This window comes from Eschscholzia californica, unplaced genomic scaffold (genome assembly GCF_041429995.1).
Source record: "Eschscholzia californica isolate CP2 unplaced genomic scaffold, dmEscCali1.0.p SCAF_4, whole genome shotgun sequence".
NCBI classification, from domain to species: Eukaryota; Viridiplantae; Streptophyta; class Magnoliopsida; order Ranunculales; family Papaveraceae; genus Eschscholzia; species Eschscholzia californica.
The window spans coordinates 57,110,641-57,134,375 of NW_028238461.1; the positions used below are offsets into that span (position 1 = coordinate 57,110,641).

Below are 23,735 nucleotides of genomic sequence, written 5' to 3' on the forward strand. Positions count from 1 at the left end.
GGATTTACCTTTGTGATACGGTTTTGATTCACTCTTTCATAGAAATTACATTGATTGTCACCTTGTTTCACATGCAAAGAATAATATAAATGTTCAATACTATTCAAGGGATATGCATTGCGAAGGGTAAGATGGAAGGTTATCATCATGTCTACATCTTAAGAAATTGTTATTCTTCAGTCGTGTCTACTGCATTACTTGTACTTAAAAGGATACAATAAGAATAACATATAATAGTATTATAATGGGTTGAAGTCCTTTACGCAAGCCCTAAGGAGCACTTTTTTCTTTTATTAAAAACCTCCAAACCCCTCAACTTAAAAGGGCAAATAAAACCTATGTAGGCTTGAATCTGATATCCAATGACAAATTTACAGCTGCATGCATCCCAAGTCAAATTTGACTCTCTCTCTCTCTCTCTCTCTCTCTCTCTATTGGCTGATCTTCCTAGTATTCTGAAAAGGAAGTAGCAAAAATTGCATTTGATCCCATCACTCTATCATCATATTTGGTTTGACATTCTTCTTTCTCTTTTTTAATTGTATTTTGAATTTGTCTGTTCTCTGATTAGTTATACCAAAATCAATTTTCAAGAGGAAGACAGAAAGAATTATTAAACTCCCAAGGGGATATGAGTTGATCTTTCTAATCATAATGACAGTAAATAAGTATGCCAAGTTGCACCAACCCTAAACCCTATTCATTAAAAAAAATAAAAAAATATTATTTCAGAACCTTCAATCCCAAATCAAAATAAGAATGTCGGTTCAAAACTCATTTCTTCTAATAGACTGAAAAGCACATACCAGCCAGCAGACAAAAAAAACGCGTCTACCTTCCATTAAAAAAACACCACCCCATGGTTTACTTTTTGACACCACCATCTCATCTTATTTTCTTCATACACCTTCTTTCTCTCATCTGAACTTATTTGGTCGGCCACCTACAACCCGATTACTTCATACAAGTAAAGTTCAGTTTCATGGGGGTTCTTACCTGCTGATTAGAATTAGCACAACCCAGAATCATAATTTCTGAACCTGATGGGCGTTTCCCATAATCATTTCCAATGAGATTTCAACCCTTATCATGGCTCTTCTTACTTATTCTGCTTTCGATGCTTTTCAACTCTGAAACCCATTGGGTGGTAGTACTAGTTCATGGGCAATGCCTCAATGATCAGAAAGCTCTGTTGCTCCAATTAAATCAGAGTTTAGTTACTTTCTTGCCTGCAATTTCTTTATTATCTGCAACCTCAAAGCTTAGTTCTTGGAATTCAAATACAGATTGTTGTTCTTTCTGGAATGGTGTCAAGTGTGATCAAGCTGGTCATGTTATCAGCTTGGACCTTAGTGGTGAATTCATTTCTGGTGGATTAGATAATTCAAGTAGTCTCTTCAACCTAAAGTACCTCGAAAGATTGAATTTAGCTTTCAACTCCATCAGTTCTACTTCAATTCCATCTGGGCTCGTTCGTCTTTCGAATTTGACTTACCTCAATATGTCTAATTCAGGATTCACCGGGCAAATTCCGATGGAGATTTCAGGTTTGAGAAGGTTGACTACACTTGATCTTTCTAACTTTCCAGCGAGTAGTAACCCATTGATGCTGAGTAATCCAGATTTTGGAACATTTGTTAGCAATTTGAAAGAGTTGAGAGAACTAAGATTAGATGGTGTTAATATATCAGAAAATGGAAGCAAGTGGTGTCAAGCTTTATCTTCTTCGTTACCGAAATTGAAAGTATTGAGTTTATCTAACTGTTATCTTTCAGGGCCTTTTGATTCATCTCTGTTACAGCTTCGATCTCTCAATGAACTTCGGCTTGACCAGAACAATATGTCTGCTGAAGTACCTGGTTTCTTCGCTGAGTTTTCAAACTTGACTTCTCTTCGTCTTAGTTCTTGTGGGTTGTACGGGAAATTCCCGGAAAGAATTTTCCAAATACGATCGCTCCAGACTCTTTACTTATCAAACAATATGTTACTTAATGGTTCTTTGCCAGGATTTCCAGAGAACGGATCTCTTCAAACTTTGGTACTGTCAGGGACGAGTTTCGCTGGTGAATTGCCCAGTTCTATTGGTAATCTTAGACTCCTATCTCATTTAGAACTTACAGGTTGTAGCTTCAATGGATCAATTCCTGCTTCCATGGAGAACCTTACACAACTTCTATATTTGCACCTGTCAAATAACAATTTTACGGGTTCAATTGAATCAATCCGTTGGTCTGAGAATCTCATCGACGTAGACCTTTCTAACAACAACTTAGTAGGTCCATTTCCTTCTCACTGGGACAAGCTTGCTAAGCTAACTAATCTGAACTTAAAGAACAATTCACTCAATGGAACGATTCCACCGGATTTGTTTACCCTTCCCTCGATGAAGAAGTTAGATCTTTCCCAGAATCAGTTTGGTGGTCAATTAGCCGAGTTTGGTAATGGCTCATCTTCTCAGTTAGATACTCTTGATCTGAGTATCAATAAGTTGGAAGGGCCGATTCCGATGTCAATTTTTGAACTCTCCAAACTAAAAATTCTCATACTCTCTTCCAACCAATTCAATGGCACGATATGGGTAGACAAGTTCTTTGAAAAACTCAGCAGTCTTTCGAGTCTTGATCTATCAAATAACAAACTGCGTACCGATAGTGGTGGTTTGGATACTGCATTGTTTCCCCAAGTTGGAACGTTGAAATTGCGTTCTTGCAACCTGAGTGAGTTCCCCGTTTTCTTGCAAAACCAATCCACAATGAACCTACTAGACCTTTCTAACAATCAAATCCGAGGGAAAATACCAAATTGGGTGTGGAGGATCGGGAATGGAAGTCTTAGTCAATTGAACCTTTCTCATAACTTTCTTGAGGATCCTGACCTACCGTTACCTGATAATAGTTTAAAGCGACTGGCAGTCCTCGACCTCCACTACAACAAGCTTCAAGGAAAGAACTTAATTCTGCCATCATCTCCCATTGTTTTGGATTACTCAGACAACAAGGTCATCTCCAGCATCCCAGTTAACATTGATTCATACCTCTCTTTCGCTATTTTCTTATCTTTTTCGAAGAATAAGATTATTGGACAAATCCCCATTTCAATTTGTAAAGCTGGTTATCTTGAAGTTCTTGATCTATCAATTAACAGCTTAAGTGGCCCAATACCCTCATGTCTAGGAACCATTGGAAGCCTCAGAGTACTTAATCTAGGAGGAAACAACTTCAGTGGATCTATACCTCAGATGCTTCCAGGACTGGGATCTTGTAATCTGAGGACACTCACTCTCAACCGGAACAAATTAGAAGGCGAAGTACCAAAATCTCTAGCCAATTGCTCAATGCTGGAGGTACTAGATCTCGGAAACAATCAAATAAATGGTAATTTTCCTTCCTGGTTAGGAAAGATGACCCAGTTGCGAGTCCTGGTGTTGCGATCCAACAAATTTGATGGGCTCCTTGGACAACCGGGAACCAACAAAAATTTCCCGAAGCTACAAATCATCGACATCTCATCCAATAAGTTCGCAGGTATTCTTAGCAACGATTGCTTTTCAAGTTTGACAGGAATGATGAACCACGAAGAAGAAGAGCATTCTAATCACAAGCACCAGATACTGAAATTCGGGTTCTTAGAACTTACAAATTTGTACTACCAAGACACAGTAACAATCACAAACAAAGGACTAGATATGGAATTGGTGAAAATTCTAACTGTTTTCTCTTGCATTGATTTGTCAAACAATGAATTCATCGGAGTAATTCCAGAAAGTATCGGAAGTCTCAAGTCACTCTACGTTCTCAATTTCTCACATAATGCCTTCACGGGTAAAATTCCATCAACGATAGGAAACCTATCAGAACTCGAGTCGTTGGACCTCTCCCGCAATCACCTGACTGGAGAAATCCCAGTGCAATTGGCAAACCTCTCATTCTTATCAGTACTAAACCTGTCTTATAATGAACTTGTGGGGAGAATACCAACAGGCTCACAACTTAGAACTTTCAACGAATACACCTACGTAGGAAACGACGGTTTATGTGGGACTCCCTTACCCAACGACTGCAGCAACACTCCCCAGTCGGCACACACAAGTTCAAACTCCAAGGAAGAAGTAGATTGGCAATTCATATGGAACGGAGTCGGATTTGGAGGAGGTCTCGGAATGGTTATAGGACTCCTACTCTTTTGGAAGAAAGGGAGACAATGGTTCGAAAAACACACAAATAGATTCCTTGTAATGCTTGTACCAGCTGGAATGATTCATATAAGTTGTGAAGATCGAGTCGATTCTGAAGAAACAACCGGAGAGCTTACGGAGATGACAGGGGACTATGATTATGATGACATGGGGGAGGAAGATCAAGAAGGGTACTACTGTGTATTCTGTACCAAACTAGACATCACTATGAAAAGGGTAATTCATAATCCCAATTGTGATTGCCACAACTGACAACAACAACCCGTTCTTTCTTTTTTCTTTGTAAGTCCAAATCTTATTAGGAGATTTCTGGGCTGTTTTTGTTCCCTGTACATAAGAAAGACATTAAATAGAAACCCCATTTGGGTAGAGGGGTTAGGATAAACACACAATTATTGTATTCTGAATCAGTTTTTGTTCAAAGTACACCACAGTTTCTGCTTGTTCAACATAATTTATGACCTGGGTTCTCAGTTTAGCATTTCTTCTTTTGGAAATTGACTACGAAAGTAATAAACTTGATAATTTATGAACTGGGTTCTTAGTTTAGATATAAATAAAGTCATTACAAAGGCACTGATACATCAATAAGATGTGATAAATACGATAGCAGTCGAATTTAAACTTTACGTCTAAAGCTCAACCAAGTAATGGCCTAAAGCCCATCTAGTTACTTTATTTATACCTTGTCATAACCCCAAGTTCAATAAATCATGAATTTCACCTCCGTTAGAAATCTCAAGAACTACCCGTTGTTGGCAGTTTAGCATCTTAGTAATTAATATTAGTATATGATAATCAAATGTCAAACAGATGTTCATTGAGGAATATAATCAAACAGAGAAAGACATCTAGGTTTTCATTTCCATTTGAAACAAAAACCACATGAAGTAATTAAGATGGATATTAAGAAATCTAGAGTGGGAAAAGAACCTGCAAATTGCAATCGTCATTTCATTGGGTAGAAGAGAATTGGCAACAATTACTCTAAACCCTTACTCTAATTAAAAGCTGTCTGCCGTTATATTTGACCTGTCAATGGGATTATTATGAATATTTGAGCTGGTGATTTTCCTAAACAAATAAGATTTGATTCCATCTAATAATATAGTAATTAATTTTAATCTTCTGAGGTCAAATAAAATTAAAATTGGAGGGTTTAGACCTTAATTCCCATTTCATTAATTTTGAAAAAAGTCCCCTAACTTGATTTAAGGGTTGATTCGGTTTTGGACCTCCAATGTGGGATAAACTTGCAAATTTGACTCCTAATTGTGTCTCAAAGTTCGGTTTAACCCTTATTGTGTACGGGAGTACGATTTATCCAGTAAACTTTTTCAAGCCTTCCAATTTTACCCTCATCACATTTTTGTAGTTACTCATATTTTCTTTTTGTCACAAATTTGGGACCCAAGACAAATTTAACCCTTGTTTTGATTGCAACTAGTACGTGAACAGTTGTCATAAAATTGCTTGTGCAAGAAGATATTCAATGACGTAGGAAGAAAGTTAGTTCAGAAAGTTAGTTTTGTTAAGTCGTAGTCACCTGAATCAACCACTACCTCTCCCTAGTATGTGATGTTTTTACCCCCCCCTCTTTGACCAAAATATGGATTGAAACACGACAAAAATATGATGTGGAACAGTTGAATTTCACCCAATCCATAAAGAAAGAGATACAACCAGCCACATTTTATTCGAGCCACATTATTTGGATAGGCAAACATTATTCTTTGTGATAATGGTGTTATATATACCATGAACTTCTTAGTTTGTACATGACATTTTAACAACAAAAAGACATACATACTTATAAAGGTCCTCAACTGACAACAATTGAAGACTGGTATTTTCATTTGTTTGTTTGAATATATAATTCCTCAAAAATAAAATCTCATTATTGGTTTTCGAAAAATAAAATAAAACTAGAGAAAAGAGTGAAGATATATTAAGCATAAAAATACAAATCCCTTTTTTGTCTCCCCACATATACTTTGTAAGATAGTGTTGGAATTATTGAGCTACAAGAATGGTACTACTTGTCAAGATACAAACACATATACTACTACTAGTCAAGATGCCTTCTTTCCTTATCCAACAACACCTTGTTGGCCCTTCAAGCCATTTTTTGACATAATTAAAAGAAAAAGGAGACATTTTCGTGGGAAAATACGCCCATTCTTTTCTCGTTTGAAACAACAACCCAAAATGAATCCATCCACAACCAAGTCAAGGCAAACTAGAAAGTAGTAGTAGTACCATCTTCATCTTCATTTTTGGGGTTTTTGATTATAATAATAGTGTCTGTAATTAGTGAAAGAGAATGAATCATGGGTTTTCCGATTGGAAAAGTAAAGAAGCTCGACAGAGTGGACAATTGGAGTGAGTAGTAAGCCATATGTCCACACATTCAGGATGATAAGAGTGATTACAACCAGGCAAAACCTTAACCTTTTCTTCTTCTTCAAATGTCGTCAGACAAATTGAGCACTGACCCACTTCTTCATCTCCCCCGGCCGTGGTGGTGGTGGTGGTGGTGGGGGTCGGTGACCGGTGCAGCACAATTGGTAACTTATTAATGATACCCAGATCCAAACCAGTGGACACAGGACGTTGTTGTAGAGCCGTGGCGGTGGCGATAGAAGAGGTTTGTTGGTGGCGGTATCGACATACGCATCTAGCATAAAGACATAAAATGGTGAAAAGAAGGATAATAGCGAAGAGAATAATAATAAGAATAAGACTTCGACCATGAACTTGGAAATTCTTATCCTCAAGTTGGTCGTATCTCCATTGAAAAGGTTGAGAAGAGTCTTGAGATGACATTTTATTTATTCTTCTTCTTCTTGTTTTAGAGAGAGAGTAAGAGAGGAAAATACTGTATTAGAGAGTGTGTGAGAGAGAGAGACGGTAGCTGGATATTTAGTAGTAGTAGTAGATGAATTTGGAAACGGGCGGGGGGGGGGGGGGGGGGGGAGGGGGGGGGTGGGGGGTGTGTGTGAAGAAGTTTAGTGGGGCTGAAATCTCAAAACACCCATCACAATATTTACTAGGAGTTGGTCACATGTTATCATCCAACTTCTTTTATTGATGAAATTTCCAACTTCACTTCAGTTTTACCTAATTCACACAACCATATATGTATATACAAAGTGATGTTAGGGAACAAGATAAACTAAGCAGACTCTGTGTAAAATTTTAATGTGATTTGTCGTAATTCCCAATTAAGTAAATCAAACTAATGAAAAACACAAATTACAACGAAACAAATAAAAATTTTGTCTAGATTTTGTGTAGTTTTTTTTGTTCCATAACAATTTCATATATATATATATATATATATATATATATATATACACCTCTGTGACACATACAAGCCCCATCTTGGGATGACCCACCAAAGTCAAATGACAATTTATTATATGATATCTAAAAGAATATATATATGAATTGATCTCTGCCCATATATATGTACAGAGAGAGAGAGAGAGAGAGAGAGAGAGAGGAGTGAGATGTGCCTTCACAAGTTGCAAGATTCTTGTTGTTATTTATTATTCCACCACCTAAATTGGAAGGGGAGGAGGAAGGTTTTGTGACTACTGTTTAGTTATTGCTCCCCCATGTTTAATCAATTTCAAGTTGAAAAGTCAACTAACTCAAGGAGAAAGAAAAAAAATTTGGATATCTTTCATCATTCAAGTGGTAATAAATTACTTGCTTAAAATTGGTTAGATGCTTGATCTTAATAGATAATCTTAACTATTCGAAATAATTGCATTCTTTTTTATTGTCATCTCTTGATAACTAGGGAGGTAGTTTATCAAAATTACTATGTTTTGAATATTTTTACAAATTTAATGTAGGGTTGAATATGCATACTGTTGAATTTCAAAACATTTTAGATCTATGAACTTACATAATATTTGCAACAACTAAATTGTGGGCTATGAATTCGACGAGGCATGCTAAAAATCTATAATTAGTCAATCTCTTTTAAGGCCGAGGAAACGATGATTAATAGTCAAATGAAAATATAAAAAGTTGTGACACTTGATGACACAAGAGGTGATGTTGATGAGTTAGCCCCAGTTCTTGTAACTATGGAGGTATTTTTCTTTTAATGATGGAAGGAAGAGTATGAAGATCCTGAGAGGGAGGATACATATATAGGGGACCCAACTTTCCCTATAGACACAATCAAAAAAACTTTCCCTATAGACTTTGGATTGATTCACTAGCTAGGTTACTAGAATGATGCAAAGCCAAAGGAAGGGGGATGGTGTTGGTTTATCATGGAACATTGAAACCAATTATAGCTGCCTCAGAACCAATCAAGGCTTTTGATTGTTTGCTTTCTTCACTTTAGAAGAGCTGGATGGGGAGTTCCTTTTTTCTTACCTCCTTTCTAGAGTTTCCATTCCCTTATTATTTTTCATCAAAAAAAAAGAAAAAGAAATGTAGGAGCATCTATAGACTGTTTTCATATGCCATCCTCTTTTGAATATGAAAACCACATCTTCTAGAATTTGTTTTTTAAATGCAACCTTATTGTCATGTTTCACAAAAATCACTCGAAGAAGCGTGCATTGGCGCATTTGCTATTATATTTCATGATGCTTTATGCAATTGTATTGGAGGGAAGTCCTTCCTCATTTCATGTAGATTAGTAGACGAAGGAAAAGCTCTGCCTGCTTATTATGGCCAGAGATATGAACTCTTCGGAAGAGAATACTTAGAAAACATAATCGAAGTAATAAACGGATATGGCAAGGCAACTCACTGGACAAGTAGAAGAACTATAAACTCAACCATAACGCTCGGATCATCTTTTCAATTGTAAATTTGTTACATTTGTATATAAATCAACAAATATCGAGATTGATGAACTTGCAAAACTAATTAGATGCTCACATCTCCCTCAGGGATGGCAAATAGTACGACCACCGTTAGAGATGAACAGTTAGGTAGTATATACCTTTGTTAATATGTAGCAATTCATTTAAGAAAAAAAATATGAAAGTGTTTTTACAACTTCATCAGCAAGATACGGTTTTCGCTATGTCCACTACACTTGATTTGGTCCAATCCTTTACACCACTATTAAGCCAACAAACACGAAAAAAACTTATAACCTCTCCATTTCATCTTCTTTACCATCAAATTCACCAACAAAACACACGAAAAAGAACTTGGTATCTTATATGTTTCTGGAAGCGTTGGTGGACGTGAACGATCCCGAGTTTAGATTCTGATTCTATGCCTTTTATCTATGTGGGCTTCAACACCTTGGGGTAAAAAAAAACAGGACTGTCTTTGGATTTGGGCTCTATCGAGTTGTTTATGGACTGGGGGGTCTTGGCGTGATAAGAGGCGATGAAGTTATACAAGCACCACCAATGATTGAACAAAAACAACAAAATAGAATGAAGATAAATAAATATGCATGGTCCTGGCGGGGCTCGAACCCGCGACCTTCGGCTCATAAGACCAACGCTCTAACCAACTGAGCTACAGGACCAATACATATATTTGAGGAAGGTTATGACTCTTTGAGCAGATGACTAAAAACTTTTACACAAATTAAGCTCTAACATAACACACACATGCACAATAGAGATAGAGAGTAATAAGTAACTAAGTAATAATAGACACAAGTTTCATACAGAAAGTAAAAAAGCTGAAAAATAGAATAGATAGATATATAAGTAAGTGATCACAAAGATAGATAGGTAGGTAGCTAGTAATTGGAGATAGAGTAGTAATGCCCTTCATGAAGGAACATGGTTTCATGGAGGTGATCATCTTGATAACAAAACGGTGCCGGTATTTGTTCTTGTACTCCCACCACCGGCACTACTGCATTATCATCACTATTACTGATCAATGAGCAGTAGGGACGAATCACCGGTTGTTGTTCTTCTTCTTCTTCAAGCTGATGATTATGATGATTATAGCTACTTGTACTAGTAGTAGTAGTATTAGGGAAGAGTAGTAGATGGTCATCAAATGAAGAAGAAGAAGAAGAAGGATATTCATTAATTAAATTATGGATTTCATGATTGATATTATTAATCAAGTTATTGTTGATGATAGATTGATGAAGAGAAATTTGGGTCTTAAGGAACTTGACATAATGAATGGCTTCTTCTAACATAGAAACAGTATCCATCTTACTCCCACCAGGCACCAAACTTTGTAATATCTTGAAACGTTCACTTATTCTGTGCCTTCTTTCTCTTGCTGCCACACTCTGTGGGTCTGTTGATAGTCTCACCCCACCACCACTTTTACTACTACTACTACTAGTACTGTTTTTCTTCCCTCTAATTTCCTTTCTCAAGGAAGAAGAGGAAGAAGATGTAGAAAAGGACTTTTTGATCTCTCCACCCACCATCTGGATCTGGTTGTTATTCATCATCAAGACATGAGTAGGGGTGGAAGAATAAGATTGATGATCACCAGAGGAAAAACTAGTGTGGTAGTAGTCCATTAGTTTGTTAGTTCATGAGATAGCAGATAATGGATGAGTAGAAATTGATGTGGTGATTGGGGTGTATAACATAGGAGCTATATAGACAAGAAGAAAGAAACTAGGTAGGTAGCTAGCTAGCTAGAGGGGCTTAGCTTGGGTTTGTGTTTCAAATTTATTTCTATGAATGAAGCTAGCTAATTGGGTATCATATCGTCAGCCAATCTTTGGCTCAGGATACGGTTGTCACACATCCAACCAATATATAGATAGAGATAGTCAGTCTCCTAGATATAGCTAGCTAGGGTTTTAAGGGTGTTTCAGATTATAACCTACTCCTAGCTAGTGTGTTCATGAGTGTGTATTTGCTCACATTTTCATGGTAACTTACTAACAAATGGGACCCTCCTGTACCTTCTCCTGATATGGTAACTACTTACATCAAATATATGCATCTTACATCATTTTTTATAGAGCCCATCAACCTTATTTCATTTTTCTCTATTTAAGTATTGGTATAACATTGTCAAGGGTTGTGCGATACTCAAATTTGTTTATGTTGGGTGGTTTTGAGCTTCTCTCAACCGCAAAAACTAGTTCATGAAGTAAGGTTTTCCTCATACTTATAAATTTATCTGAGAATTGAATAGGGGCCCTTTTAAGTATAAGCAAAAAAGTAAGCATCAATTCTTTAAAGTTGTCCATCATAACACAAACCAGGAGCTTCTCCACTGGGCTAGAGATTCAATCTTGTCATTAGTTTAGTTATAACTATATATATTTGGATTAGACCAACTCACTAAACTCGAAGAAGAGGCCCTTACCTATGTTGGGACCCAAAACAACCGTTTTGGTTGCTTTGAGCCCGAACTGCCCCTGAATCCCTATATCTGAATAAATGAGCCTAATGTAGGTGTCTGTGTGAGATTCTTATTTGAATATGGTGTTTTTCTAGGCATTATATCTTTTTGGTTAAGATTATTCTTAATTAAATACTAGACCCACTATTATGTGATAATACTACATCTTAGACTCGTAGTGTGATAATACAACATTTTAATTTACAAAAATTACATTTTTGCCTCCATAAGCTCTCTGGTTGATGTGGCGACATCACATTTGAGCATATTTTATCTTCATTTGCTGAATGCTCAATAGAGACGTCGCTACATCAAACGAATGGTCGTGGGAAGGAGAAATAGAGAAAAGGTTTCTCTTTATTTAAATGAATAAATATGGAACAAAAATAGTGACAAATATAACTGTTTTTTTTTTGTAGGAAACAACAAAGTGTCTTTTGGTTACTTTAGGTTAGTAAATGGGAGTGTCCTACCTCAACAAAAAAAAAAATGGGAGTGTCCTATGTCAAAAAAAAAAATGGAAGTGTCCTAGGACAGACAGAGATTGTGTGAGGATGAAGCTGACTGATTTCATAGGGTTGGGAGGGGCCCAAAGTAGTTGGTATCAGGGTTTAGGGTGTGGATGTGGATGTTTCATTTCTGGGTTTTGTGTCCTAAATCCGGCTCCCAATGTCTTATTCTTTACTGTGTTTTTCTCTTTAACTTTTTAGTACGGTTTCTTTCTTTCTTTCTTTAGTCTACTGTTTTCTTCATCTTTACCAATTACCCCTCAGTTTTTCCGGTGTTCTTCAAATTGAATCAAAATCACTGCACCTCCTCGAGGTTACTTACCCTCCTTTCCCTTACCCTGGCCCCGTCAGACAGACCCATAGAAAGACAAATTTGCCCCCACCCCCAATGACATCTAAACTAGGCAAGTAAAAGTCTACTTACTGGTTGAAAAAAAGGTCAGTAATTTAATTGGATAGATCATGGATGTATCTGTTGTCCAAAATATTGAATGAATGATTGCTCTTCAAAGTCTTGATTGATGCCCCACCACCTCGTTCAAAGTTTACCACTTGATATATACCACAAGGAAGCTTGTAACCGAGTCTTAATTAGGAATCGTTCGTGTTGTTCTCTGGTTATTAATCGATAAGTCGATTTCTCTCTGTCTTGGCTTGATTCGGACAGAGTTTCCTTTCTCTAACTTTATAGAGAGATAAACTATTAAAGAACAAAGATAAGTCAATATTCCTTCTTTCGGGCTAACCGAGATAGGTGTTTAATGTAGTCGAGGCAAGAATAAATTCTCTTTCCTTAAGACATTTTACACCCCCGTAACAGTACCAAACGTTAGGGTGAATGCCTTCGGGATACAACGACTAACCTTTCAGAATTTTAAGATGGTACTTCTATATTCTGAAAGCGGGCGAACCTTTGTCAGTATTATGAGCTCTTTGACTGATGCGGATGATCTTCTAGATGCTTTGGAAATTCAGATTTCACTCGAGACTTCTTTCTTCCTTTTCCAGATATTCTAGTCTATCCAGAACCTCTAGAAAATACTTCTTTAATTAGATATTCTAGGCTAACCAGAACCTCTAATTGTTAGAAGGGAAGAGAAGAAGAGAATGAATCGAATTGATGTTCTAGACGACCTATGAAGAACTTCTTTCTTCCTTTTCTAGATATTCTAGTCTATCCAGAACCTCTAGAAAATACTTCTTTAATTAGATATTCTAGGCTAACCAGAACCTCTAATTGTTAGAAGGGAAGAGAAGAAGAGAAGATAATGAATTGATTGAAAATTGGAGTGGATTTGGTTGGTTTATATAGGAGTTGAATGGATGCATAGTGTCTGTTGGGTTAAAAGACATATCTGTTCGGAATTAGGGACCAAACAGGAAGTATAACTGATTGTTGAAGTCGGTTATAATCTGGGACGTCGGATCTGGGTGAGAATCTCGGGTGGAACGCCCACCGTCAGATCAATACCGAAATGTGCCCACAGATTTGGATGCGCGTGGTATTCGCTCAAACGACCCCTGATCTAACTTGTCCCGTTTGACGTTTCAGACCCTGACTTAACCGTTTTTTCACCCAAACTTCAAACTCGAATTTCTCATTCATCCGGAATCGGATTCGAGTAATTCTTTGCTCTAAATTTAAGAGCTCGACGAGACGAACGCAATGGCGCGTTCGGTTTCTGAATTTGACGAGTCGGGTCGAGCCAAAATTGGCTCCGATTCCAACAATCCCCCACATGAATGAAAATTCGAGGTTTACTATATACAAACATACTATACTGACATACTGACACTAAAAGAGCTCATATGCGGAACTTCGCTGCATCGGAAGAAGGTAGTCTTTCGACTTTGAACCTTTCCTAGTGAATAACTACAAGGTCTACAAGGACGGCAGTGAACTTATCGTCTTGAACTGAGTCCTGGAAATTGTAAACCTGAATAGCTATCACACAGCTAATCCCTTACCGACTTAGGTTCTCGGTTGTGTTCATTTCGGCCCTGAACAATCCCGAATTCATGTGTGCTTTAGAGAAGTCGGCCTAAACGACCTTCCCACGGAACCGGCATCAATTCACACACATAGAGGTTATCCGTAATAAGGTATCCTGCTATACCTCACGTTAGAATCAAGTTCTAAGTTTTCGGATTCATTAAAAGCTTAATGCTTAGCCTCTCAATGCAGGCAACACTGTTATCATCCTAGGAATGGGTAAGAGATAGAAATCTCTTACAGTGTTACTGTCGAGTCAGGATATAGCTTCAGTTGCCCTTTGAACCTAGATCGTGGGATCTCCAGTCATCTAGGTAGGGTTTCACCATGCCTTTACTCATTTACTTTAGGCGTTTTTGCCACATTCCCCTTGATGATGCAATTTTAACTCTCTTGTTTACCCTTGTTCTTTACGGATCCGCCAGGTAACGTAGGATTGAGCATAATTAATTTATGCATTCCTTGAGAGCAATTGCTTTACGGTGCTAGTCTATTTATTGTGAATTCTCTAGACTTACCGTATTAGTGCCTACGCAACAACTACTTAGGTTTATTGCGTGCACTGGCTTCAATCACAAACAAATATCCTCCAGGAAGTTCACCTACTTCCTTTGCTTTCTCCAAAACAATGTATCCATCAAGGCCTTTAGGATTACATTATTGATCCAGCTATGCACGTCTGCCTCTGAGGATTTTGTGATATCGTAGCCCTTAGTGGTTTGTCATATCCACTGTTTTGTATCTGAGATTCGAGTGTTGTCCACATATCTTTGTTTTCTTTTATGATATGTACAACCAATTAATACGAGTATGCTCAGATACCTAAGAACTATTTGTTACTATGATAACTCTTTCTTGAATTTGTTCAAATTCAAGTATTTATGCTTATCGTGGTTTTTGAGTGGTTATTCTACCATTCTCTGTCTAACCTTGCACTTTAGATTATCAATCATGAGTAATGATTCAATCTGGAAAAACATCGAATCATATCTTCTTAAACACTTTCTTATTCCTAACTAGTATTGTCTGTTCTTTTGAACAGATGATTCACGGTTGAATCTCGTTACTTAGTTTAGGATTAGGAAGAGAAGTTCTTTCCATTTGTGTTTTTCCCAGATTTGTTGAGTGAATTTGGACATTCACGTCATCACTTATATTCACACACTTGATTTCCGACTCTTGTCACAACTTAGTGAATATAACTATAGTTCTTAACTCAATTAAACCTTATTGACCAACATTCTTATTGGTTAAATCTGGTTTCTGAGGTACTCTATAATTTCCCTCTTTTCACGTCCATATGATGTTGTATCGTCAGGAGAATATAGAGACTTTTATGCCATTTATAATTGGCATTTTGGTTCCCCCCCACATTTCAAGAGTATTTTCTCTTATTCGTCAATTTGGGTGGAATTTTATAGTATTCCATATAGGGTACTGTTCAGATATGTAACAATATCTGCCCCCACAGTTCTAGGGTAACCATTGGATTCTCCTCTTTAACAAAACTATTTTCGTACACAATTTCTTTAGTGTAGTGTCTTTAGTTTTGTTCTATAACATGATGATTTATGATCATTAAAACCTTGAGATATAATACAAGGCGAGTTTCTCGTTTAACTCTTTCTTAAGGTATATGTCTTAATCATATATACTCGTTTGATAGACTATGATCATCAAGGTTATCATTCATTATTTTGTCCTTTATCGTCTCTAGATTTCGTTCATACTCTTGAATTGAAAATCTTACCAAGACCCTTGAATTTACTATTCGAGTCACGTCTAGACCGAATGATGTAATATTCAACTTTACGTCTTATCAACCTTAATTCTCTTGTCTATCCAAGAAGATTAGGTTGCCATGAGGATTTATAAGGACTATCCTGTAATGATACAAAACTAGGGACCTCCTTACAAAGACTTTAAGGATTTATTTATAATAACTCCTGATCTTGAGATCTTTCAGCCAAGGTCCTTCCATTTAACATATCTGAGGATTCCTTGTAATTCTTAGACAGGCCTAAGGACCTTCTAGAGAATTATTTACCGCCTGAATATGTTATACGAAATAACTTACTTTCTCGAAGACAAGTGTAATTTCAGAATTTTGCATTCTTCGTCAACTTTGTATTCGAGAGTGTTTCACGGAATTTTTCATTATCTCAGACCGATGATTTCTTTCGAACAGTTTATCGTCTCGTAGCTATTTGTATAACGAGAACATTCTGTCATCAACCTTGTCTAACCGTTTAGGTTTTGACATTTGTCTTGACATACTTTTCCGCTAACTTATGCGGTTGTCATCTTCGATTTGTCATCGAATTGAATCTTTAGGATCATGTATTCATCATTGATCGCTCTATGTATTCTCGATATACGGTTTCACACCCAGTATTTATGTCGATACTTGGTGGTCAAGGTGTCGCTTAGTTTTTCGATGTCTCTGTTATCGAGAAGATATTTTAAGAGTCATCAACTAAGTCAACATTTGTGGTCACCATGGGTTGAACCTTATTTCTGTTCTTGGCTAGTAGTAGAATTTTAGTGAAATACTTCACAAAATTCATCGAGATTAGATTGATCATCGATTTTTAATCTCCACTGATCGAGTTTTATCCCTTCTAATGTTCTGTGCTTTCATTATACCAAAAGAGTCGCCGTTTGATGAACTATGCCATTCTTGGCGTATATCTCGGCGAAGGGAGATTCATACTCTCCATCTCAGTCGTTTCTCAAAGCCTCAATCTTTTTACAAAGTTGAGTTTCTACTTTGATTTTATAAAGCTCGATCTTTTCGATTGCTTTATCCTTACGTGTTAGTAAGTAACAGAACCAAGTGGAGTCATCGATAAAGGTAATGAATTGCCTTTTCCACCTTATGTTTGAACCGTTCTTAGGTTATAGGGTTCATTGTGAATTAAGTCTAAAGACTTTGAACAACGTTTTAGTCATTTTTGACTATACACATGTTTGACATGTACGTCTTGAGTAAATTTCGAGTTTCGGAATTTAACTCCAAGCTCATTAATGTCTTTAATGACTTATTATTCACATGTCCTAATCTTTCGTGACAAATATTGGAGGACTCAATAATATACGCATAATTATTAATTTTATTAATAATAGGTGCCTTCGGCATTACATGGGTAACATTTAATTGAAATAACCCCCCACATAAGTGGCCCTTTCCAATATACATCATTTTCTTAAATATGATAACGATATCTGACAGAAAGATTAGTCTGAACCCGTTCTCACTTAAAAGAGAACCAGAAATCAAGTTCTTTTGATTGTCTGGAGCATGGAGTACATCGGTCAAAGTCACCTCTATTTCGGAAGTGAATTTTAACACAATCTTTCCCCTTCCTTTGACTTGGGTGGTTGAGCCGTTTACCTTGAATAAGGTTTCTCCTTCGGCTACCTCTGTATAGGAAGAGAATAGGCTTTTGTCACTACAAACGTGATGATTTGTCTTAGAATCGACCCACCATCTCTGGTTGTTAACCAGGTTATCTTCATGTGCCTCTGCACAGAGGTTCATTTTATGAAGTAGATCAAACGCCTTTTCGAACTCAGTAATCATTAGACGGTGATTCCGATTTTCGGTGTCTTTTGCTAATAAAGCTTGGTTATCGGCTTTTTCCCTTTGACTGTCATATGTGGAGTGACAATCTTTGGCTAGGTGGCCTCGCTTTCTACATTTGTAGCATTCGACAGGCCTTTGCCTTTTCCTCGACTTGTCTCGCTTTTGCTTCAGAGCGAAGTCAGTTTCCTTTTCTGAAACACACAGAAAGTAAGCCAAATTAATATCTTATAACCAGAGAAATAATCGCTATATAAAATGTCTTAAGATTGTTGTTCTCTGGTTATTAATCGATAAGTCGATTTCTCTCTGTCTTGGCTTGATTCGGACAGAGTTTCCTTTCTCTAACTTTATAGAGAGATAAACTATTAAAGAACAAAGATAAGTCAATATTCCTTCTTTCGGGCTAACCGAGATAGGTGTTTAATGTAGTCGAGGCAAGAATAAATTCTCTTTCCTTAAGACATTTTACACCCCCGTAACAGTACCAAACGTTAGGGTGAATGCCTTCGGGATACAACGACTAACCTTTCAGAATTTTAAGATGGTACTTCTATATTCTGAAAGCGGGCGAACCTTTGTCAGTATTATGAGCTCTTTGACTGATGCGGATGATCTTCTAGATGCTTTGGAAATTCAGATTTCACTCGAGACTTCTTTCTTCCTTTTCCAGATATTCTAGTCTATCCAGAACCTCTAGAAAATACTTCTTTAATTAGATATTCTAGGCTAACCAGAACCTCTAATTGTTAGAAGGGAAGAGAAGAAGAGAATGAATCGAATTGATGTTCTAGACGACCTATGAAGAACTTCTTTCTTCCTTTTCTAGATATTCTAGTCTATCCAGAACCTCTAGAAAATACTTCTTTAATTAGATATTCTAGGCTAACCAGAACCTCTAATTGTTAGAAGGGAAGAGAAGAAGAGAAGATAATGAATTGATTGAAAATTGGAGTGGATTTGGTTGGTTTATATAGGAGTTGAATGGATGCATAGTGTCTGTTGGGTTAAAAGACATATCTGTTCGGAATTAGGGACCAAACAGGAAGTATAACTGATTGTTGAAGTCGGTTATAATCTGGGACGTCGGATCTGGGTGAGAATCTCGGGTGGAACGCCCACCGTCAGATCAATACCGAAATGTGCCCACAGATTTGGATGCGCGTGGTATTCGCTCAAACGACCCCTGATCTAACTTGTCCCGTTTGACGTTTCAGACCCTGACTTAACCGTTTTTTCACCCAAACTTCAAACTCGAATTTCTCATTCATCCGGAATCGGATTCGAGTAATTCTTTGCTCTAAATTTAAGAGCTCGACGAGACGAACGCAATGGCGCGTTCGGTTTCTGAATTTGACGAGTCGGGTCGAGCCAAAATTGGCTCCGATTCCAACAGTTCGTTCTTCGCAGATAACAGAGGCATTTTGGATTGCTCGTCGAGTCATCATCCAAAACAAAATTTTGTATCTATATGAAGTGGTTAAAACAAATACAATATCGACAACTAGTAAAGGTTACGGTGTCATGGGCCACCACTGGCCCAAGAAATGATAATCCGGTTTTCTAGTTGGGGGGTGATGGCTCAGTTATTCTTTCTTTGCTTCCCCAAATTGAAAAATACTCATGTAAAAGGATTTACCTGCTTTCTTTACCTGTCTACTCAACTCTGATAAGTTCTTCATCAATCACAACCCTCCCCTTGACTATTCATTCTTCATTTTGGATTTTAGAGAGAGAGAGAGTCCCTAAGAGGGTAAGATATTTGATTGAAATAAAATGAGGGTACCATATATACTATTGGTTTGAAACCAATGGACCCTGAAAATAGGGTTGTGGGGATGGTGGGTTCCTAAATATGTTGAGACATCATGGCCTATATATGGATGGATGGATGGATGGATGATCACTAGGCTAGAACTAATTGAGCAAAAAATGAGAGCTGGCTGAGTCTTTTTACTGTTTATGGTGAATCCACATTTAACTCCTTCCTCCTAGCTAGTAGTTCCATCAATTGACCCTATGATGATCACCCCCTTGTTCCTTCTTTCAGCTTCTATATATGATAACAAATATAGATATATAAAGTACTGTTCGTTTTGCTTGCTTGGGATAATATAGTAACATATATATATACTTCTTCCCTGTTCTACTGTTCAATCAAATTACCTAATTAGTGATGATGCCTTTTGAAATCGTTGAGTTGACTCATCCCTTCACTGTCTAGTCTCTATTCCCTCCACATGATGTGCAAATAAGATAAGATATTCACCTTAAATAGAAACTATTGAATAAAGTGAGCTTTTCTTTAAATTACTCACACAAGCTAATAAGATATTCACCTTAAATAGCTATATCATCTCACACCATTATTTAAACTTGGAGATATTTTATGACATCTAATTATATAGGGCGTGAAAAAGGAAATATGACTATCACCTAGAGTAGACTAAAGTATCTCTGGTTGATATCGTCTTGATTATATTCTTAGTAACTATTACAAATTGAGTCGTAACTCATAAACAACCTTATTTACTATTTTATGACAGCTAATGTCAGTAGTCCATCATATCACTCGGATACCGTGAAAATGTTATAGGTTGAAATAATTGTAATTAACGAAGATAGGTACTCTTGTTACATTGTAAATATGATCATAATTTCCATTTTCCTTAATACAATATCACATGCCTTAATTACAAGCCTAATTCAACTATAATTATCTAATTAAGTGTTCAAAAATTATTACCAAGAAAAAAAAAAAAGAGATTAATGAGAACTAAGCCCAAAAGGCAAGAAGAGACATAGAAGCAGAGCCAAGAAACAGAGCAACATAAGAAGCTTTAATCATCCATGGCTTAATCCCCATCATCTTATTATGAAAGAAATCAGCTGCTATTAGATCCACAAGTGCCATATATATCAATACCCCACCTGATAATGAACCTAATATCCCTTCCATTATCAATGAATTAGGGTTTCCATCATCATACCCAGTCACTGAGTATACTATCATCCCTAACACAATCCCCATCGGCGTTGTCATTGAAAACAATAAACACATATAAACCGTCGTACCCACCGGAAAACTCGCCTGAGCTATGCACCCACCGAGACCCATTCCTTCAAATATTTGATGAAATGCTAAAGCTGCTACTAATGGCCTAACTGTGCACAAGTTTTGAGACATGCCTAATGTTACCCCAATAATCACTGAGTGAAATATTATCCCAATTTCTAAAACCTGAGAAACCAATCTCTGTTTCAATTTCATAATCGATTCCTCTTCTTCTTCATCATTTTGATGTGAAAAATTACCAAATTCCAATTCAGTATTAGTATTACCTACTGGTGAATAATGACTGGGTTTCTGATGATGATGATTGCCGACGTGGGTAGTGGCGGTGACGTCGACAAGTAAGGCAATTAGGGTTCCGATGAGTGTGAAAAGACCAGAAAAGGGGAAGTCTTTCCATGGATGATGATGATGAGGAGTGATTTTACAGTCAGCGAGAGCGTTGAAAGCATCAGGAAGAACCTGAACGAGGGAAGTGGACAGAATTACACCGGCAGCGAAACACTTGATCAATAGTGTGATTTTATGATAGGTTGGTTTTCCTTGAAATGTCTGAGCTAGAAAAACAGGGGAAGAGATACCAATAACACTTGTTATGAAAATCACACCGATTGATATGAACTTGAGTTGAGTTGCGACTCGGCTGTCTCTGCATGAAATAAACCGAGTCAAATCTGTCATGCAGTTACTGGTGGTTGATGTTGCCATTGAATTCTCATTTATAACCCAAAATCTTCGAAGAAAGAATTCATTGAACAAAGTAGACCCAAAAATTAAAGACAAAATTCACTAGGAAGGCTGTTTGGGCTCACAAATGTGGAAAAAAAAGGCATTAACAATCTTACATGATTTGATTTTTTAGAAATTATTAATATGGAAGTACTATAAAAATTAATTAGTATTTATTAAGTTCTCCACATTCATATCATGGGGTGACAATTGTGAGGTATGTATCACTTCCCATCCAAATTAGTGTTAAGAAGGAAGATTATAAAATTCAATAATGGGTAATGGGCTCATAATGTGGTCATATGTACATAGATATTTATTATTTATTTGAGGCAACTAATGGGTCTTTCAATTTTATGGCATTGTAATACATAAAAACTATTTTGAGGTAGCCCATCCCCTTCTTGTAAATGTGAACCACTTATAACTCACTGGCCATTATCCTCTTAGTAGGCAATCCTTTAAACTGTGGGGGTTGCCTATAGAAAGCGTTACCTTGAAATGCATGTTCGCGAGTACAGGTCCATAGTCCACCACTTCTTAGTGTAGTGGTTGGACACGCACTCTGAAATCCGGATGTCTCAAATTCGATACAACATAAACAAAATCCATAATTAATTAAACTTAGGTATAAATAAAATAAAAATATAGGATTAGATCAGCTGAAAGCTCTTTAGAATGTTTTTTTAAGGGTTGATATGGTCTTTAAAGGCTCTAGATGTCTTAAAATCGGGCGATCTTATTACTTATTCAATTCATAGATCTTGATGTAGTATCTTTGCATTCTCTCTTCATATGTATCAATGTCTAGTAAAGACTCTTTTAGTATGTTTTGAAAAAAAAATAGTAGAGGGTCGAAGTTAACTAGCACAAGGTCAAATAACATCGTTAAGAAATCTAAGGCCCTTAAGAAGTAAAATCTATAGGCACTGAGAACATTGAATGTATAATTGGGCTAATAAGTAGAAGGCAACACCCGTTATAATCTAAAGGTGCTCCGGTCCATTTTCGGCCCATAGAATATGATAATAGAGTGGCCTTTACTTGAAGCCTCGTGGGTCTATATTAAATTATATGGGCGCTTTTGACTGAAAATCAAGTCCAGGAAATTTTAGACACACATGGTCGCTAGTTTTGGGTTTGGTTAACCTCTGTTTATGCCTTCCGACTTTTATCAATATATATCTTAGTTTTGGAATGGTACAATTTAAACCTTCAATTCTCCTTAAGGCGAGCCGTACGTCGTACATCTCTTCATGAGAAAAAGAAACAAAATATATTCGTAAAATTGAGACGTGTAAGTACATGCCTTGTTGGACGAAGCGAGGTTGCCCAATAGAAATATAATGTAAAAGTTTGATTCTAATACAATTTGACTAGTATGGAATAAAATGAATCAAATCACAAGGCATACATTTTTTAGGTGTATCACATGAATTTGAAATTAGAAAAGGGAGAATTTGACATACACCCCCACTATTATATGAATATTAGGACTACACCCCCACTTTTTGAAAACTTTTGATATACACCCCCACCTGGACGGAAACCGTCAACTCAGAGTTAAGTTGGGTGTGTGTGAAACACACGCGCGCCAACCATGACGATTTTACCCTTTTGTAGATGTTGAAATATTTTGAGCGATTTTGACATACACCCCCACTATTATATGAATTTTTGGACTACACCCCCATTTTTTGAAAAAACAAAATTTTTTCAATTTGCCCTCCAACGATCATCTTTTACCTTTTTTCTTATAAACTTATTTATCTTAGACAAGCTAAAAGATCAAAGCGAAAGAACTTATTTATCTTATATGTCAAATAAGATAAATAAGTTCCTCCCATATAAGATAAATAAATTCTTTCGCTTGATATCCCAAATAGTTCCTCCCATCTTTTCTATAGTTTGATATTTCAAATAGTTCTTTCGCTTTGACCTTTTAGCTTGTCTAAAATAAATAAATTTATAAGACAAAAGGTAAAAGATGATCGTTGGAGGGCAAATTGAAAAATTTTGTTTTTTTCAAAAAATGGGGGTGTAGTCCAAAAATTCATATAATAGTGGGGGTGTATGTCAAAATCGCTCAAAATATTTCAACAACTACAAAAGGGTAAAATCGTCATGGTTGCGCGCGTGTGTTTCGCACACACCCAACTTAACTCTGAGTTGACGGTTTCCGTCCAAGTGGGGGTGTATATCAAAAGTTTTCAAAAAGTGGGGGTGTAGTCCTAATATTCATATAGTAGTGGGGGTGTATGTCAAATTCTCCCATTAGAAAACTAGGTATAGGATAATTTCCTTTCTCTCAACAAAAAAAAAAA

The 23,735-nt window shown here is 36.7% G+C and overlaps 2 protein-coding genes and 1 non-coding gene across 3 annotated transcripts; 1 reads left to right on the forward strand and 2 right to left on the reverse strand.

The window, feature by feature from the left end:
* The first annotated feature begins 570 nt into the window (after positions 1-570).
* LOC147546720 (receptor-like protein 40) lies at positions 571-4,800 on the forward strand. Its single transcript, XM_086637937.1, has 2 exons — positions 571-4,618; positions 4,758-4,800. The coding sequence occupies exon 1, from the start codon at positions 1,070-1,072 to the stop codon at positions 4,445-4,447; it is 3,378 nt and encodes a 1,125-aa protein (XP_086494063.1). The 5' UTR covers positions 571-1,069; the 3' UTR covers positions 4,448-4,618; positions 4,758-4,800.
* Positions 4,801-9,639: 4,839 nt separating this feature from the next.
* Positions 9,640-9,713, reverse strand: TRNAI-UAU (transfer RNA isoleucine (anticodon UAU)). The gene has a single exon. It is a non-coding gene; the product is annotated as a tRNA-Ile (tRNA).
* Positions 9,714-20,221: 10,508 nt separating this feature from the next.
* ZIP6 (ZIP metal ion transporter family) lies at positions 20,222-21,365 on the reverse strand. Its single transcript, XM_086637342.1, has one exon. The coding sequence runs from the start codon at positions 21,361-21,363 to the stop codon at positions 20,386-20,388; it is 978 nt and encodes a 325-aa protein (XP_086493468.1). The 5' UTR covers positions 21,364-21,365; the 3' UTR covers positions 20,222-20,385.
* Between the last annotated feature and the right edge of the window lie 2,370 nt (positions 21,366-23,735).

Coding starts and splice junctions, on each gene's coding strand:
- LOC147546720 (XM_086637937.1), top strand. CDS start 1,070: ATGAGATTTCAACCCTTATCATGGCTCTTCTTACTTATTCTGCTTTCG.
- ZIP6 (XM_086637342.1), bottom strand. CDS start 21,363: ATGACAGATTTGACTCGGTTTATTTCATGCAGAGACAGCCGAGTCGCA.